Here is an 18,627-nt window from a genome sequence, read left to right as displayed (position 1 = left end):
ATGCACCACATTAACCTAAAAATTATCAGTATGTCATTTTGGTCACATATATTCCAAAGATCTACCGGTGATTAATATGCAAATAACAGTTAGTATTTTTAATGCTAAAACCTACATTTTTATGTCAAAAAGAACTTTTGATATAATCATTGACTTTCAAAAAGGTTTGACATCAAATAAAAATGCAGAAAAAAAGTCCTTAATTAAATAGCACACAATTATACATGATGACATGTATAAAATCCATCTAAAACTTTTGGTTTAATATCATTAAATTAAATTCATTATTATTTTCCCCAAAATATTAACAATGGAGTAAGATTACCCTGACTAGTGACATAGAAAAATTGTACTTTTTTTTCCGCCCCCCGCAAAAAGGTTTCATCTTGTCTGCTCCCACGTAGTAGTTGTAATAATAAAAATAGTAGTAATACCAACTTTTATTTATCTATCTAGCTTTGTTTCTATTTTTTTTTTTTTTTTTTTTACATTTTAATAACATTTTTATCTAAATAATATCAATGGAATAAATCGTGCCACACATTACCTTGACTTGAGACAGAAAAAAATAAAATATGAAAATTTCAAATTAATACTATAAATATACATGTGAAAAATACACTAAAATAATAATAATAATAATATTACAAATATTATTTTTTTAAAATATAGCTTATATTGAAAACGGTTTAATTACATTTACAAATATTCTGGACATTAAACATTTTTGGATAATTTTGGAACATTTAAATAATGTACAGCAAAAGCGTAAACATATTTTTCTCATGTGTATATATATATATATATATATATATATATATATATATATATATATATATATATATATATATATATATATATATATATATATATATATATATATATATATATATATATAGTTAATCTTAAAAAAAATAATAATAATAATTTGAAAACAGTCGTTCTGAAATATAATTAGGGATGTTAATTTCACCTTGGTGTCATTTCTCCTTTCCTAGAGGACAACTTGCCAAAAAGTGGCACAGGTTACCCCCAATCCCCCCGACTTGAGCTCTACTGTGGGCATTCCAAGAAGAAAGATGGAAAGAAAAACAGACAAACTTTCCCATTGACCCCTTGGAGACTTCTTGAATTCCAACGTAAGCTTATTAACCTCTCCTGCCCAGATCCAGACAGAGGCAAAGCCAACATGAAACCGCACTTAATCCAATAATTAATTGCGCAGGAAATTGCGTGTTGCTTTTGCACATTCATGCGGTAACACACAAAACACACACACACACTTACAGGAGTGTGCGTGCTTTGTATGCGTCGGCACATCGTCGGAGATGTGTGTGGAGTTGAGGGTCTATGTTTGTGTTAGCATAAAAAAAGTTCAGCGCAATTCAAGTTTCCATGCCGTTAACCCCATTTGACTTGCCATTCTACTTTGAAATATAACAGGCGATGTCTATTCAGGCCCGAGACTCATCCGAGAGCTACTTCATTCACAAAGGCAAGTCAATTACAGCTTTGCTTTGTCAGGGAAAAAAACCAAAACAAAAAACAAACAACAACAGGCACCAGGGCAAGAAGAAATTTATGAATTTTTAAAACCAAACGTTGATGGATGACGATGCAAATCTACACTGAAGCCTGAAACACAGGAAATATAAAAAGGAAATTGACATTAACGTAATGGTGATTTAGTGCAGCAGAGGTATTGCCAGTCTAGCCGTTCATGTTCAGTGGCGAGTGTCAGTGTGACTGAACTATTTCCGTCAGGTTATGAAGAAGTAATTGTTGTCCAAAACAATTATTACAAAAATGGGTTTCGCATACAAACATTTCTCATTTCAATTCCAATGTTAAAATGAACTCGGAGTCACAATATGTTCTATTTTAGTATTGTTGAATAAGTCTGCTGGCTATTTTTCATACTGCTAATACAAATCATTCAGACTGTTTCAGAAAGGTGTATGATTTTTAGCGAATAGTTCAATACATGATGCCGGTATTACAGAAAGATCGCATCCTAATTTATCACAACCAGCACATGTTTTCAAGATTTGGGTTCGTGTTTCTGTTGACTGTGTTCATCCAAGGGATGAGATGCCGTCTTGCACACATCATTAAGTCAACAGCGAGTCCCACTCATTACGTGTTGAAACAGTGTTTGGAACCAGGAAGGACAAACAATAATCATGTCGCCATGTTTGAGAGCAAACACAATTAATGGCTCTCTCGTCATGCTGAAGTGCCCTTCGGGTTAACAAGACGCAGACGAGTGCTGTAGCGCGTTGGCTAGCTGCTTCTTACGCTCGGACAGATTTGAATAATGATGCTACAATTAATTTCAGCTGAATTAGCTTATCTATTAGGAATTTTTCATTGCTATTCCTCATGCTTTGGCGAAAAAGCCCTTTAGCGCGAGTCATAAACAGCAGATCGATCAACATAATGGGAGATTCCTGGCTTGATTTATCACTGGGCACGATAAGCTAATCAAAAGACATGTAAATCGGCGTTTAGGCCTCAAAACTAAAAACAATTATGCATTGACTAAACTACAGATTAGTTTCTGTTTACTGTGCTTAGCCTGGCCTAGAAACCCAAAATGCTGACAAAAACATTAGTGTGAGACTGAAGCTGTCCAGGTGGCTGTCTTCCTCTCTCTGTAGGCTCAAGACAAACATATAAAATTACTTGACGGCCATTCCTCACACTTTAAAGCTAAACAGAAAATCAGTCGCTGTGGTTTCCCCTTTTAACTGAGCAGAAAGAGCATCATGTGCATCTTAAAAGGAATCTTGTTGCTGCTTTATGAAACCACCTGGTACTTAAAGGGACAGTTCCCCCTAAAGTGAAAAATCTGACAGCATTTACTCACCTTCAAGTTGTTCCAAATCTCTTTCTTTCGTAGAATAACTTTTACAACTCAGAACAGCAAGTTATAAAGGTTTGCAATTGCGAGAAATAAAGTCAGAATTGCAAGTTATAAACTCGCAAATCATACTTTTTTTTGCAATATCGAGCTTGTATCTTGCAATAAAAAATTTTAATCACAATAGCTAGTTTATATCTCACAATTCGGACTTAATTTTTATTCAGTGTCAAAAACAAGCTTTCATAGGTCCCCATTGACTTCCATAGTATGGAAAGAAATGCCATGTAAGTTAGAGTCTACAAAACTGGCATTAGACGATGTCTACAATGAAACATCGTGATGGACGATGACATCAGGTGGTGGTGGTGGAGGGGGGGGTCACAATGCCACCGGCTCAACATTGCGATGTCTCTCAGCCATCAGTGATGGACAATGGCATCATCTATCAGCCCAACCCTAATGGTGCCAGAGACTATTTGGTTAACCACATTCTTAAAGAATTATAATAAATAAATATTTTTTTGGTTCAGCAGAAGAAATAAATACAAATTTGGAACAACTTAGTGAGAAAATGGCAGAATTTACATTTTTGGGTGGACTGTCCCTTTAAGCAGCACCTCCTTATCAGAAACATCCAGATTTTCAACACCTAATGGAGCTACAGAAACCCAGACTTCCTGAAACCCTCAAAACAATCTTTGAATAACTCAATGCGATGGCAACAAAGCACTTAGCGGGTCAGTAATAATTCCTCCATCAATTAAACTCAAGTTTTTCTTTGTTTCCAGTGCTTTTCTTGGGTTTTAAGACAAGCTATGCCTTTAAATAGAAAAAAAAGGAAAAACACAACAGCCGTTTTTCATTTCTGCCACAATGATATTGGCACCTAAGTGTTGTTGGCTTTTGTTTATGTTCCTTTGCTGAGCAGACATGGAAGCGGGTGGAGAAAATGATTGGCCCCATTGTAAAGGGTCTCCATCTCTGCAACCCTGTCCAAAAAAAAGAAAACCTTGCCCCTTAGAGCGAGTGTTAACAATACAGCCCGCTTACACTTTTTACTACCTCCCGGCCCTAATAAAAGAACACACCGATATAGAAGCCATTTCAAGGCATCCTATATATTTGTGGCTGACCCGAATTGCTTTTTCTCTGTGCTAAATAATTAAATTTGAGCCATCTGGAAGCTTTGTGATCTAATTCAGACCTTTCTCTGCAGGGCAGGCTGCTGTGCCCGGGATCTCAGCAACATCTTTGAAGGACTGACAGATATGGAAAGGAAGAATTAAGAAACGTCATGCCAGAGAGTAAATGGCGGGTTATATGGTTTAAAAAGTCTAAAGTATGGCGGACCTATCGACTGAGGTGTTAAGACTCTGAGTAGTGCGCGAGACGGCCACTCGTTTGCGGATGACTCACTTGTTTGAACAAAAAGCAAGCTGGCTCGTCTGTGATAATTCACTTGCTCTCGGTCAATCTGGGAGCTAGTCAAAGCTTAATATTGACACAGACTTTTTATCACTACACAGTTCAGACACCGTAAGGCCCTCTTGACTGACATCCGGCCGAAAGAGCTCCACACTGTGGCCCGCTTCGACCCCAAACACGTTTACTCAACAAACCTCAAGGCTCAAGTCCATTAAAGTCCACATGTGGCTGAAAAGGATAAGAAAAGAGACAATGAGAACTGGCAAAGAATTTTTTGCTAAAAGAAATCTGAATATTCGCAGTCAGTTTTTGGTAGAAACAATGCAGATGTGTAGGCATCAGGCATGAACACTAAACAGCGAAAAAAAAAAAACTATCTGCTTTGAATTGGGTGTAAACAGATCAATTGCTGACAATTCGGTTTACTTTTAAAGAACAGGCCTTTAGTGTGTAAGATCTATGACTTATGTTTAACATCAATATTATTAGGGGATTTTTCATTTTACGCAATTATTTTTTGTTCGGTACTTCCAAAATGTAGCATTTAAAAAATATTTACTGGTTAATATTTCTTGTTTACTCAATTTGCATCATTACTATTTAACTTCATACCATTGTTAAAGTTACTGTTTACTCAAAATATAACTAACTATTAAAAATGACTGTCCTTAACTGAAATTGAATTATATAAACCAAAATCTCCCTAAAATTCTAAAACTGAAATCTAAAGCTAAATTACAACAGAGAAATAAAACAAAACTGACAAAAGTGCATATAATTACACATACTTAACTGAAAGCTGAAAATATAAAAATAATACGTTTTGGGATTCAAAACATTAATATTATAACAGTACAATATACAAATAATACTGAAAGTGAAAATAAATGGAGAAATAAAAATACAATTATATGAAGAGCATCGAGCAGGAAGTATTTCACCAAAATCACATCACAAGAATAATAAAATTAGCATTTAAGATAAGATGCTGAAAACAGGATACGGCTAGTTAGGAAATGCAATAATATTCAGCAAAAGTTCTTAATGTATCTGGCAGCATTCGAGAAATTTGTGAAAATGTCATGCAAATAGATGGCGCACTTATGTGAAAGCGAACAACACTGTGTGTGTGTGTGTGCGCGCCATTCTTCCTGTCAGATTAAAAGGTCAATGTGTTTAGCTTTTCCTGCGAGTCTTTGACTTCAACATTATACTGACACAAAAGCCTGACTGACCGCCAGAGAGGTTTTACATGAAAGAGAGGTTTTACACAACATCAGATCTCCGAGAGAGAGTCCTTTCGCTGTTGAAGCAAACGACTGTGTGGAAAACGCTTAACATTCATTTCTACAAAAAAAATCTCATCAACTCTCTTAGGTCCAAGGGCAAACCTTTACTTGAAACGCTTGCTTATTCATATCCAAACATTAAAGGCCGTTGGCCCAGTTAATAACTGTTATTATAGCGACGGAAGTGTGATTGTTGATTATTAACACTTGAGTCACTCTGAGTAGCAATCTCACTGCGCTCATATTTCCACAGAACAGGTGCTCCCTCGACATGAGGCCTATTTTTGGGGCCTGACCAGTGGCACTTCACTTCACTTACACACAACTCATTCAGCACTTCCCAGACGCATGCTCCCTAAGTTCCTGAATGTCTGCACCAATTATAAAAAGAGATACCTCAGATTGTTCTTTCATGACGGCTTGAGATGTGTTCAAACATGCTTTTCCACAGAGTTTGAAGTTTCCACACTATGAGATTCTTTCGCCAAAAAAGTACAGCACAGTATTAACAATAACCATATTTGACAATTATACAACATTACACATAAACAACCGTATAAACATGTAACATAAAATTTCACTAACTGTGGGCAAAAATGAGAAGTGCAACTTGGGTAGTCCGATTCACAAATGAAGGGGTCTTAAGAGCGATTCTTTCAATGAATCATTCAAAAAGACTCATGCTTACAAGCTATTGATCTGAACCAACCTAACAAATCACTTGAATCCACCTTAGTATCTCCTAATACAGGTGCAAATCACCAGCCAATACATAAATAATTTATCATTATACTATGATACAATTGATAAGAGCTATTGGTTTTACTGAATCTCAAAAAGACTTAAACTTACATTGCACTTACACTTTTGGTTTGAATCAGGCAATTAAATCATTGATCACATAGAATCAAACATAGTGGTTTCTTAGAATGGTTATTTAGAATAACCTTTTAATTGAATAATACATTTGTGGTTTACAAGATATATATCACATGAAAAAAAAACACACACAAAAAACACATTTCATTTTGGATATTAATCATGGATTTTTACCTTGGCACACATGCACACACTGTAGTATATGAATATTACCATTGTTCAAATCCAATTAACATGTTATTCCAATCTGATTCCTGTACTTTGGCACCACCACTGTTCTTTTCGTGAAAGCTTTTGTGTTCATCTATCAAAGCCCCAAGCTACACGTGGGATAAACCCCATTTTTGGGGATGAAATGGCCTGCTGGAGGGAAAAGGGAATGAAAACATGAATCAACCGCGGAGGATATCACCTCCTCTCATCTGACCCACTTCTTTCAGAGTGTCATTCGAGAATGTTCTTGTAGATATTTAGCTGCTCGGTTGGCCTCTGTATCACAAATTAGCCCACAACACCAGAGAACGGCCGGCAGGAATGAAGCCATTGTCCTGAGGTCCACTACAATAGACGAACAAGACGTAGAGGCAGAACAGGACTCTAGTGTCTGCGGCCAGACATCCTGTCTGCTCTTCTCAGATCACCGTGTGTGTACCATGGCACGACCTGAGGGAAGTGCTCAGTGGAGCATTAACCCTTCAGGACAGACACTGACGGGCCGGGGAGGTTTGAAGCTCATTAATTGCATCCGACCCCCTCCTTGCCACACACAGATGCAAGATGCACATGGACAAACACACACACACATGCAGCCGACCACAAAAACAGAAGTACAATAAGAAGAGGGACCACCACGGGTTGCCTCAAAGGCATGCAGGCCTGCAGCCCACCCTCCCCCGACATCCATCTTTCTTCACCTCCCCACCCAGGGAGAGATGATCTCGTCTGGGCGGCCCGTCCTCGGCTAGGCATTGGGACAAATTGATAGCGACAGAGGTAAGGAAGAAATGGGAGCCGCAGAGGGGCTTGTGAATTTCCTTGAATTCAACCCAAGTACCCTGACTCACCCAACCCCCCACACGCTCCCGGTGTCTTATCTATCATTCAGCGTGGGGCTATCAATGTGTTAAACACATGCAGTGACCTGACTGCAAATGCTGTGATCCTATCAGTCATGTGACCAGCATGAGACAACGGCTGCATGAAGAACAGGTTTGATGGGAAGATACGCCGTCAATACGCTGCATGCTGAATATTTCACACAGATATGTTTCATTTGTGCTGCTATGTGAACTGTCATGGCAATAACTGAATGTGATGTGATAAGGAGGCTAGTTACCATCATATTTAAAGACTGTAATTAGACAAAATGCTTACTAGAGTGTAGTCTGATTCACAAATGAACAAATCTTAAGAGACGATTCTTTTAATGAGGCATTCAGGCAGACTGAGAAATAAGCAGACTGTATGAAGAGATTGTTTGAAGGGATCACTCAATAAGATTCACAAATCTAATAATATGATTCTTTGAATGATACATTCAAAAAGACTCAAGAAAACTGCATAAGCTGATTATTTAAATGAATCGCTCTAAAAACAACAACAACAACAACAACAACAAAAAACACTTAGAACAAATCTTATAAGATGAGTCTTTTAAAATGAGATGATTCTTTTAAAGGGACATAAAAAAAATAAAATAAAAAAAAACCCCGCAAAAAGCATGAGCATATTCTTTAAATGAGATCCAAAAAGACTCACAAAACAAGCAAATTGCATGAGTCAATTCTTTAAATGAATCACTCAGAAAAAAACTAACAAATAATTTAAAAACAAAAATAGCTAATCGATTTCAATCAGAATAACAAATCATACCTTTACTACTGCAGCTTAAATCTAAGCAACAAATTCTTTGCATATTTCAAAAAGTGACATAGAATGAGCCAATTTTCTAAATGAATCCTTTTAAAAATACATGCAAATGGACAAATCTAGTGAGTATTCATTTAATGAATCAAATGATTGAGTCGATACTTAACAAATCCCTCAAAAAAACAATCAGTCAGTTAAATTAATCATATAATAACTAGTGTAGTTTGAGTTACAAACAAACGAGTCATTTCATTGAATGAACAACATTCAACAACTCGCAAATTAATAAATCTAACAAGTCCATACTCATAATGATCCATTCAAAAATACTTTCAATCAATCATTTAAAAACTAACAGCTGGCGAACTATAATCTCATTAAGTGAATCACAAATGACCAAAACTTCTTTTGAAATGACATACAGAGAGACATACGTAATGAAATATACAAACTACAAATATGTATTCATCTTGTTTTAGTTAAAAAAATTCTGCACAAAAAACTGGTACAAACTAGCAATTCTTGGGGTTTTATGAACGGCGTAAGCTATGCAACCTTCATTTTTCCTTAATTTCTCAGACGTGACAGGGAGCGACACATTTGTGGGAATTCACAGAGTGTTGAAAATGCATTTTCTCCTCACGGGGGCTTTAAATAATTTAATGAGGAGCTTTCCGCTCTCTGTGCTTCTCTTCCCTGTTTTATTCTGGGACCAAGGAGATGCCACGCAAGGTCAAGCCTAAACGGGCACACACCAACCATGCAACAAACCCCAGGACACTCCCACACTTTACGGCCTAATCTTGCTCTAGATGCCCCGGAGCATTCTGGGAGAACTCGAAGAACGTTCCTCACGACAATACGGCGAACGTTCTAATCCAATCTCAGAAAGAGAAACAGAGAGACAGAGGGGAAAGACAATGACATGAGCGAGATGAATGAAAACAAGTCTCTCTCTTGGGAGAGTGACAGTTTTTGCATTTCCGTCTCCTTGGTAACGGAATAATAATTGATTTACCGCCCAAGAACCAGCCTCCCATATCAGATTTCCTGCCCTTGAGAACGATTGTGTCATATTTTAAACAACAGCCTGTTATTTCAGAAACCTGAAAACGATTTACTAGCGCTGCAATGTTTACTATATTACTCGCCGCAAACAAACACGCACGTGGCTTTCCCCAGACTGGACAAACTATCATATTAGGAGCTTCAGGCTAAGATTTCTGCCGTGAGGCCAGGCCATACATTTCAGAGCTGTAAGGGAAGCTTAAATCTGCCGATCTATATGACTGATTAAGATATTTGCCAATCCGTCTTTTATAATTGGGAGAGGACATACTGCCTGTCGGAAACAGATTAATAAAAGAAAGACGAGTGAGGTGAGAATAGACTCTAACGGTATTACACCGCAGCCCGTTTCGAATGTGCTGACCAAACAGGACATATGCATTTTAATAATCTGCCGGAAAGAGAAAATACATTATCAATTCAAATGTGCTCAAATGTCCATTCAGTCGGTTAGCATGCACTACATTTAATTCCGCTCCTTTTAACAATAGGCTGAATGGATTCTGCATGCTGGCACCTATCTAGAGCCCGTTTCACCGGCTGACGCTAAGACGCTAATTGAGAACACAGCTCCTTTCTGTATCGGAGTGTCACCGCTGATTCAACTATTTACCAAATGAGATGGTAGAAAAGCTCGTTGTGTAGCTGAGAGCTTAGAGGACTTCATTTTTCCGCGCTGGCACCAGGTTTGGCTGCATGCCGAAAGGAGGAACGACGGTACAATTCAACAAAGACCTACACAGGTGTCCAAGTTCTCCTGGGGCCTGATCTAGTAGGTGAACTCTTTCAAGGACATGTCTACGTTCTATTTCTCCCCTAAAACCGAAGGAAACACTAGAGTTATTAGCCTAGTTTTAGGACTATTAAGATTTCGTATTGCAACATTAATGACAATTAATCACATTTCCTGTGACCCCCCCCCCCCCCCCCCCCCAAATTATAATGAAATAAAAAAATAATTATTCATGTAATGTATAAAAAGAAGTATTATTTAAATAGAACATTTAACAGCATATATCAAGGTGGTATTTGTAATATTTAATTCTTGTATTATTTCAATGAATTTTTCTATATAAAACTGACTGTATTTTTACTTCAGGATTCAAGAATTGTATTAGAATTGTATTAGGTAATGTTACATTATTTATAATTTTGTGTTAATTCAATTATTTTTATATTTTTATATAATGACAATAATAATAAACAAACCACATACTATATATGTGTGTGTGTGTGTGTGTGTGTGTGTGTGTGTGTGTGGTTTGTTTATTATTATTGTCATTATATAAAAATAATTACATTAATTAAATTATTTAATTATCACTAATGTTGAAATAGTGTCTAGTGGGGACAAAAAAAACCCCCTGTAAAATGGCTAAATATATTTCTTAATTTATTCCCCCTCGATTTTCGTAATTTTTTCCCCCCTTTCACTTAAGGTCCGGCTGTGACGTGTTTAATTTTCCTTTGATATTTTTGTCTGATTTTTATTAGTTTCCTTCCTCTTTATAATGTCGACCTGGCCTTTTGTGAGGGTCAGTGTGGATTCCAGACCCTCGATCACTCCATCAAGATGGAGAGGAGAGAAGGTGCATGGGGCAGTGGGGCTCAGGGGAACTGTAAATGTCTGCAGCGTGAGGCAGCGCTCCTGGGGTAAGTCAATCCTGAGGGCGGCTGGTGGTGGATGGGGATGGGATCAGGGGGAGGAAGGGCGGTAACTGTATTTGGTGAAGCATGCAGAATTCACACTAGTCTGTAATCAGAAACACGACGTGATGGAAGGAAGGTGTTTCAAATGTCAAAATATAGAAACAGAGTCATTTCATGCTTTTGTTGAATTCTGAACTGGATATATGGCCAACCAAACCTGAGAAAATGTGCACTTGAAAGAAAAGCATGTTCTGAAGAGCAGCTTCATTTAAAAAGCAATTGACATTTTAAATGGACAAACATTTAACTTGAATTAGGGACCAGGATATTATAGAAAATACTGAATTTGATCAGTACGTGAACATCAAGCAACCACATAGCAACATGATCAAAACACTTATAATACCTTACCAACCCACATATCTATGGGCTAAAAGCCACTCAGAACATCTTAGCAACATTATAAAATGGTACTCGGAACCCCTAAGCAACCATATAGTAACATTCTACAAAAATTTCACTTTAGCAACCACAAAGCAACATTCTAAAAACTCTTAAAAACACATATTAGAAACCATATAGCCCCAGGTCAAGAATTCACATTGATCAGTTTTGCTGATTAATCGGCACAATAGCCGATTATAATAGAGGTTGAGAATTGTTTCGATTAGTTTGGGCGATTAATCAGCACTCATGGTCGATTACACTAGAGGTTGGGAATTGTATAGATTTGTTTTTGCTATTAATCATCACAATAATCAATTAAACTAGAGGTCCAGAATTGTGTTGGTTAGTTTACCGATTAATTGGCATGGATAGTTGATTAAACTAGAGGTCGAGAATACAGACTGAATAGTGTTGCCCATTAATCTGTGCCTTTAGTCGATTGCTAGAACAATCGGTTATTGGCAGATGTCCAAACCCATAGTTTTTCTGGGCTGTGCCAGTTTCCACTCAAAGTTTTCATTAAATAACTTAGAGAGCTACAATATAACATGCTTTTTCTCATCGTTTTGCTCTGTTTTTCCAAACACTGAACTTTAAACTCACTGACGCGTTTGTTCATCCCTAAAGGGAACTTTTGCATGTTTGCTGAATAAATAAACTGTTTTAGATCTGTTAGTTTTCCTAGATGCCACGCAGATTCAAGATTCAAGATTTTTATTCGTCATATACACTATTATATAGAGCATATATAACCAGCAGTGAAATGTGAGTCAGGTCCGCTCCATGGACAGTGCAATTATTAAAGAAAACAACACAGATGAAAATATACATAAATATAGCTATGAAAGAATGAAATAAAAGTAAACAAAAATATAAGAATAAAATATAAAAAAAGATGCATATTGTAGAATTAAATATATAACGCAAAATAATGTGCATGAAAGTAAACTGTAGTCTTAAATATTAAGATACACAGGGATGTACAATGTGCATATGTGCATTATACTGTAGTCTTAAATACTAAGATACACAGGTATGTACAAGAGGCAAATGTGCAAGCAGGTTGACACTGTCAGTGTGTCTATGTGAGGTAGTGAATGATGAAGATCTTACTGATAAAGTGAATATTAAGTGGAGACATGTAGATGTTAAGAGGCTGGTTTTGAGTTTAGGAGCCTGATGGCCTGGGGGAAGAAACTCCTCCTGAGTCTCCCAGTTTTTGCCATCAGGCTACGGAAGCCCTTACCAGATGGCAGCAAAGTGAAAATATGGTTACTGGGGTGAATAGAGTCCTACATGATTTGCATTGCACTTTTTGTCCCATGTGCGACTGCTGTATTTTGTTATTTTAATTAGACAGTCAATCAATCAAGTGTTCTAAAATAGAAGCAAATACATTGTGACAGTGTTAAAAAGCAAATAAAGTGTGTCAATAAAATGTAATGACATCACAATGGAATCACTTGCAAGCTACATGCTATTGCGGCAATACTATTTTTATAAGTCCTTCAGTTCGTCGTTCACAAATTCCATTTTTACAGCTTGAACATTCCACTGATAAGGTTAGGTTGTTTAGGTTAGGAGGACGGATAATTTAAGAACTGTCTGGGACGACTGTGAAACATTTCCACAGTGAAGAGTAGCAGACTCTGATCCACTGACATACTGACATGTGTTCGTTGATACATCTGCTCCCCAGCTCCAGTATGCAAACCCTGTGGCTGTAAAAGATCACGCTAGCACACTCAAGGCCGCTTAAAACAACCTTCTGGAAGCAACACAAACACTTCAGGAAGGACTATGTCTGAGTGCCTCGACAACACGCCGGTGATGGAAAACAAACATGCCGTCATGTTAACAGCTTTACAAGTCACACGGCGGTCCTGTCTGCAGTCTCTCACCTCAATTGACATGCTCTCAGACAGACTTCTACAACCTCATGTTGTGAGACGTCTATTTGAATGGTCTGTACCATCAACTTGAATATACAATTCTACACAAATATTTCTAAAGATGAAATTTTAGTAGGTTATATATTTTTGCCCCTAAAAGCAACAGTAGCGGAATTGAGCATTCACTATAAAATACCTAGTATTATCAGATTGTAATCAATCAAAATAATGTCTTATATCGCGCAATATATTGTGTATTCTCACTCAAAACGCTTATGCAAATGTATTTATCATGCCCTAAATTCATCTGATAGCTCCATTATTTTCAAACAGACATTGTTTTGCTGGATGACTATTTTTAGCTTGCATTGGTATCTTAAAATATTATGCTCTTGATGTGAAATGCTGAAAATATATCAAGACAAGAGCTAACAATGGTGGGAAAGGATAATACATTTGTCTATGAAATTTTTATATAGATTAACAACCAAAAAAATGGTCCAGCAGAAAGCAAGAGCATGTCCTGTGTGAATGCACCCTGGGCAGTGAGATCACACACTATATTTTGAATATGATGAACAGCACAGGCACACCATCATCATCACAAACGACAGATGAACTTATGAATACCTCACATCTATAGGCGCGGTGGCGGGTGCCCGTTTGTGCGAGACGGAGATGAGAAAGAGGGGGTTGGGTGGACTGATGGCTTCCTCCTTAGGGAAGTGGTGCCTGGGAATGCACTCTCAGGGAGTGCCAGTCAGTCAAGCCTGATTAAACTCTGGGATGATGGGGGGAAAAACCAGAAGAGAGAGAGTCATACACTATATGATGCTGTTTATAGCCCATCTGAGAGTGAGAGTGGAACATCACCACATCTGCCACATCGCCTCAAAACAAACCATAACTAACAATCAGTAATTACCATTTGAAGAAATGCCAAACAATCGGCCAACCATAGCGAGAACTGCATCACTTTTATCCGTGACATCTGCAAATCAGAACACATCACAACAAAGAACTCTTCTATGGTTCGATTGAAACTTTCCCATGAAATCGTACAATTAAAAGGCACAAGGTCATACTTCATTGACATTATTTTTTATTTTTACACAATCCTTTCCTAACACTGCCAAGTTAAGCGATCAACGTTTTCACTGCTATACGGTATTACAATATAATAGTATAGTATAATATGGTAGGGGGCGCTGTCGCAGGTAGTATAAACAGTACAGAGCTTCAGGATCCAAAAATAAGTGAAGTAGAAGATTGAGTACTAGGGGTGCACCGAAATTTCGGCCGCCGAAAATTTTCGGCCGAAATGGCATTATCGGTTTCGGGCCGAAATAAAAAAAAACAGCCGAAAACGTAAACCGAAAATGAATGTCACCCGCCCCTCCCATCCGTGCGCAAGCCCTTAGGTTTCACTCGCGGTCGAGCTGTTATCACGCGTCTGCCTATCAAAGATTAAGCATGTCAAAGGGCTGTCACAATCAAAAAAAGCTTGTCACAAAAGCTGCACAATCGATCGGCCCAACCAACACAAGTTTCGAAAACAGGGAATCGATTTTAACGGCCTTCTCTCGAAGCGCGTCCAGCTCGTCACTATACGCTCGCAGCGAACGCGCGTCACACAGCAACTGCAGGTTCTGACACACACACACACACACACACACACACACACACAGAGCCTATTAGTGCATAATATCAATGTAGCCTTCAGTAATGTTTTTCATTGATGTTATGGCAGTCCACATTGCTGACTTGTGCGCGTCTCAAGCGCCCTCTTTACGTTCGCCCTAATGCCTGTTTAGTTGTCGGTGGATTTGCCTATATTTGGCGTTGAAAAACGGATCAACGCCAAATATAGGCAATTTACTAACGATTCAATGAACACTTTGCCTATGTCTCAAAAATCGAACAGGATTTTTTTTTTCACAAAAGTGACAGCCCTATACGAGAGGACACCAAAGTTGCAATATGTAACATTTGTTCTGCAAAAATCTCCAAAATTGTGGATTTTTTTGCACAATTTTTAAAAAACTATTTTATTTGATGGAACATAAAACTTGAATAATAATTATTATTTATATTTATTGTAAAAAATATTTTATGTTTTGTTATGTAACTGTTAATAAATGTTTGATTATTATATTGTGATTTTTCAATTCAGATCCATTAAATCCAAGCAATATATATATACGTTTTTAAAAGAAGCCATTTTCGGCTTCAGTTTCGGTTTTCGGCCAAGTGCATCCTAAATTTTCGGTTTCGGCGCAGAATTTTCATTTCGGTGCATCACTATTGAGTACAGTAGATATATATTGTCTTCACTCAACTAAGTTAACATGATCACCAAACACGAGAAAAATGTTCGCGATGTCTAGTCAAATCACCTTTATTTATATAGCACTTTAAACAAAACAGATTTTGTCAAAGCAACTGAACAATATTAATTAGGAAAACAGTGTGTCAATAATGCAAAATGACAGTTAAAGGCAGTTCATCATTGAATTCATTGATTTCATCATCCAGCTCAGTTCAGTTTAAAAAGTATCTTTGCAATCATTTGCAATCAAGTCAACGAAGTCAGCGATGTGGGTGATTGTGAAATGATTCACAAATGTCAAAAATAGATTTTCTAAAGGTTAATTGATAATGTAGTATTGACAGAATGCAAAAGACGGAACTCTTTAGTGATGAAGTGAAGCGGCTGGACAGTCTGTGGCTGCATGTCAGACACATGATCTATTATTTTTGTTAGTGATTCAGAACATGTCTTTGTTCATTACTACAGGTATGCTGCTACAGGCACACATTTCTTTTCCTGTCATTTCTTTGCAATGCTGGGACATTTGCTGGCAAATGTAAACTTCCAGATGACTTCCATCACTTCCATTTGTTTTATTAATAAAAAATATTTCAAGTAAATTTATTATTGATCATTACAAATACTTAGCTGCAATAGTCACACATTGAGGAAATAAAGAAAATCTTTACAGAAAAAATAAACGTTTAATCATCGCATCAAAGCCCTCTGAATCGTAATCAAACCATTGATTACTAAGATGAGGGAACATCTTAGTTCCCTCATCTTTGGTGGCTACGATTTACTAAGACGAGGGAACAAATTGGCACAACATGGCCATGATTTACTGAAATGTGCAAAATTTTCTGCGGGAACAAATTAGCACAATGTGGCCACCATTTACTAAAACAAGAGAACGATTTGACTGGCAACTTGAAAATAACGCTCAGAGTTAAAAAGGAAAGTTAAACATGACGACATGTGAGTAAATAAACAATTAAGGCACTGGCAAACACAAGAGGCCACGTGACCGGGTGGCGGCGATGATGTCCCCATGCACTTGCGCACACGAAATCTGGTCAGCTCAGATAAAAGCCCACAAGTAGTTGGTACAGGGACCAATGCCAGCAAAAGCTAGTCAGTAAACAATAGTTCAGAATCTCAGTTCAACAGAACAGGAATAACAACTCTGTTTGATTAAGTACGACTTGAGTTTGTCTGCAAAAGTCATTAAGAGTTTGAATGGGCGCCAAAGGAGAAGCGAAGATGCTCAAAATTCGCTAATGGCACATGCACCGATATCTGTTCTGCCCATGTTCTGAAATATTTTTACTCACGTTAAACGTACACTTTGTGTTTTGCTGGTGGGGGATACAAAACATCTATTATTACGACTTGACTCGAGGGATGCTCAGCTATACGGTTCAAACTGCCATTCATAGGCATGCTATTGAAAACAAGCACAATTCATTTACAAATCCATCTAGGGAGACAATCACGACGGCATCCGTCACTTCCTGGCACCGCCGATGCTAAACACCTCGGAAAGCGCGAGAGCACAGTTAGAGTAATTAATTCTCTTTCGGGGGAAGGAAGTCATTGTCACTCAACATGGATTTCAATATAGCCACAAACGAGGCACAGCCACCAAATACAGCTGGCAAGACGAGCACGGTCGCATCTGGAGAAAATGAGCGTGCCTGACTGACTGATTCGGTTTATTCATTTCTTTCCAATTTTGGATGGATGAAATCTTGCTCACACAAAGTCCTTGAGAAAGCTTTTTTAAGTATATCAAAATCCGACAGCCTCACAATTGACTTTTGATAATGGGTTGTACTTAAAACGTAGAGGAAACAACTATTTCAAAATCATATTAAAATGGGACTAAATGTGATTAAAATGGCACAATTTCAAATTAAATTATTTCCAGATAAAAACTAAAAATGTTTGCTTAAAAAAAAACAATTTCAGACAGCATCTCCTTCTTCAGATATTTTAAAATGCATTTTGTTAAAAAGGCTGTATAATTATCTTTGTTAATTAAGCATCATAATGAAGATTGTAGGTTAAACTTATAAAGCGCTTGATTAAAATGCTACGGCAAAATAATCTATATTCCAAATAATCAAAACATTTACATAAACTGAAAATCTTATCTACCTCATGTTATACAACATTTGAAGGTCAATGTTTAAAACCCAAAATAAAAATATACACATATACACATTTCTATAAAATCGTATATATAAAAACTTTGCTAAGGGTTCATACCAGTTCATAAACAGGGCAAACGAGAACAAGGTCATTAAGCAGGTTTTATTCGACTGCTTTTAATGAAGGCAAAGGAAAAGACTCAGCCTTTGTGCGGCCTGTCACTGCGCAGTATTATGCTCTGTTGAGAAGCTTTTCCTGCCTTCCACTTCGTGCAAGACAATACAGTGAACAATGTCCCATAATCATATAATTAGAGTGCAATACAAGACATAATGCCTCAAAGTGTTAACAAGTCTGCATCGTTTGACAGAGAGTAATTTTCCAGTTCTAATTCCCATAAGATTATCAAAAGCAATCAATTTCCATAAAGGTTTTCCATGCAAGGATGTATTTCTTGCCCGTTTTCTCTTAATGTCTTTCTCAATCTGTAATTCTCTTAGATGACTAAACGTGGTGAAAGAGGGTGGTGCTGGGACATAAATTATTTGCTTGTGGTTTTGACAGAGAGACTTTAAATAGATACTAACAGATGAGCTGCTGAGATTCTAAGGCTACTCTCCAAAACAAAAATAAAAGCTGTATAACAATATATGTTATAATTATAAATACTTATAAAAATGACTTTATCGGGATCATACAGTATAAGCTTTTGTTCCACTCGTCAAATAAAAATGTCTCTTGCATTAAAGTGCCCAAATTCACATTTGAATTTTAAAA

The 18,627-nt window shown here is 37.2% G+C and overlaps 1 protein-coding gene across 3 annotated transcripts in view; it reads right to left on the bottom strand.

Moving 5' to 3' along the window:
• Positions 1–18,627, bottom strand: part of LOC132098035 (plexin A3) — a 153,616-nt gene that overhangs the window by 105,399 nt on the left and 29,590 nt on the right. Inside the window, exon 4 of one of the 3 annotated variants that reach the window (XM_059504139.1) lies at positions 10,862–11,149. The exons of the other annotated variants lie outside the window; for them this stretch is intronic. Coding sequence (XP_059360122.1) covers positions 11,093–11,149 — 57 coding nt within the window. The 3' untranslated portion in view covers positions 10,862–11,092. Of the gene's footprint in view, positions 1–10,861; positions 11,150–18,627 lie in introns of those variants that run through there. 3 annotated transcript variants of the gene reach the window in all.

This window comes from Carassius carassius, chromosome 21 (genome assembly GCF_963082965.1).
Source record: "Carassius carassius chromosome 21, fCarCar2.1, whole genome shotgun sequence".
In the NCBI taxonomy this organism is placed as follows: domain Eukaryota; kingdom Metazoa; phylum Chordata; class Actinopteri; order Cypriniformes; family Cyprinidae; genus Carassius; species Carassius carassius.
This window is presented reverse-complemented; position numbering and strand designations above follow the sequence as displayed.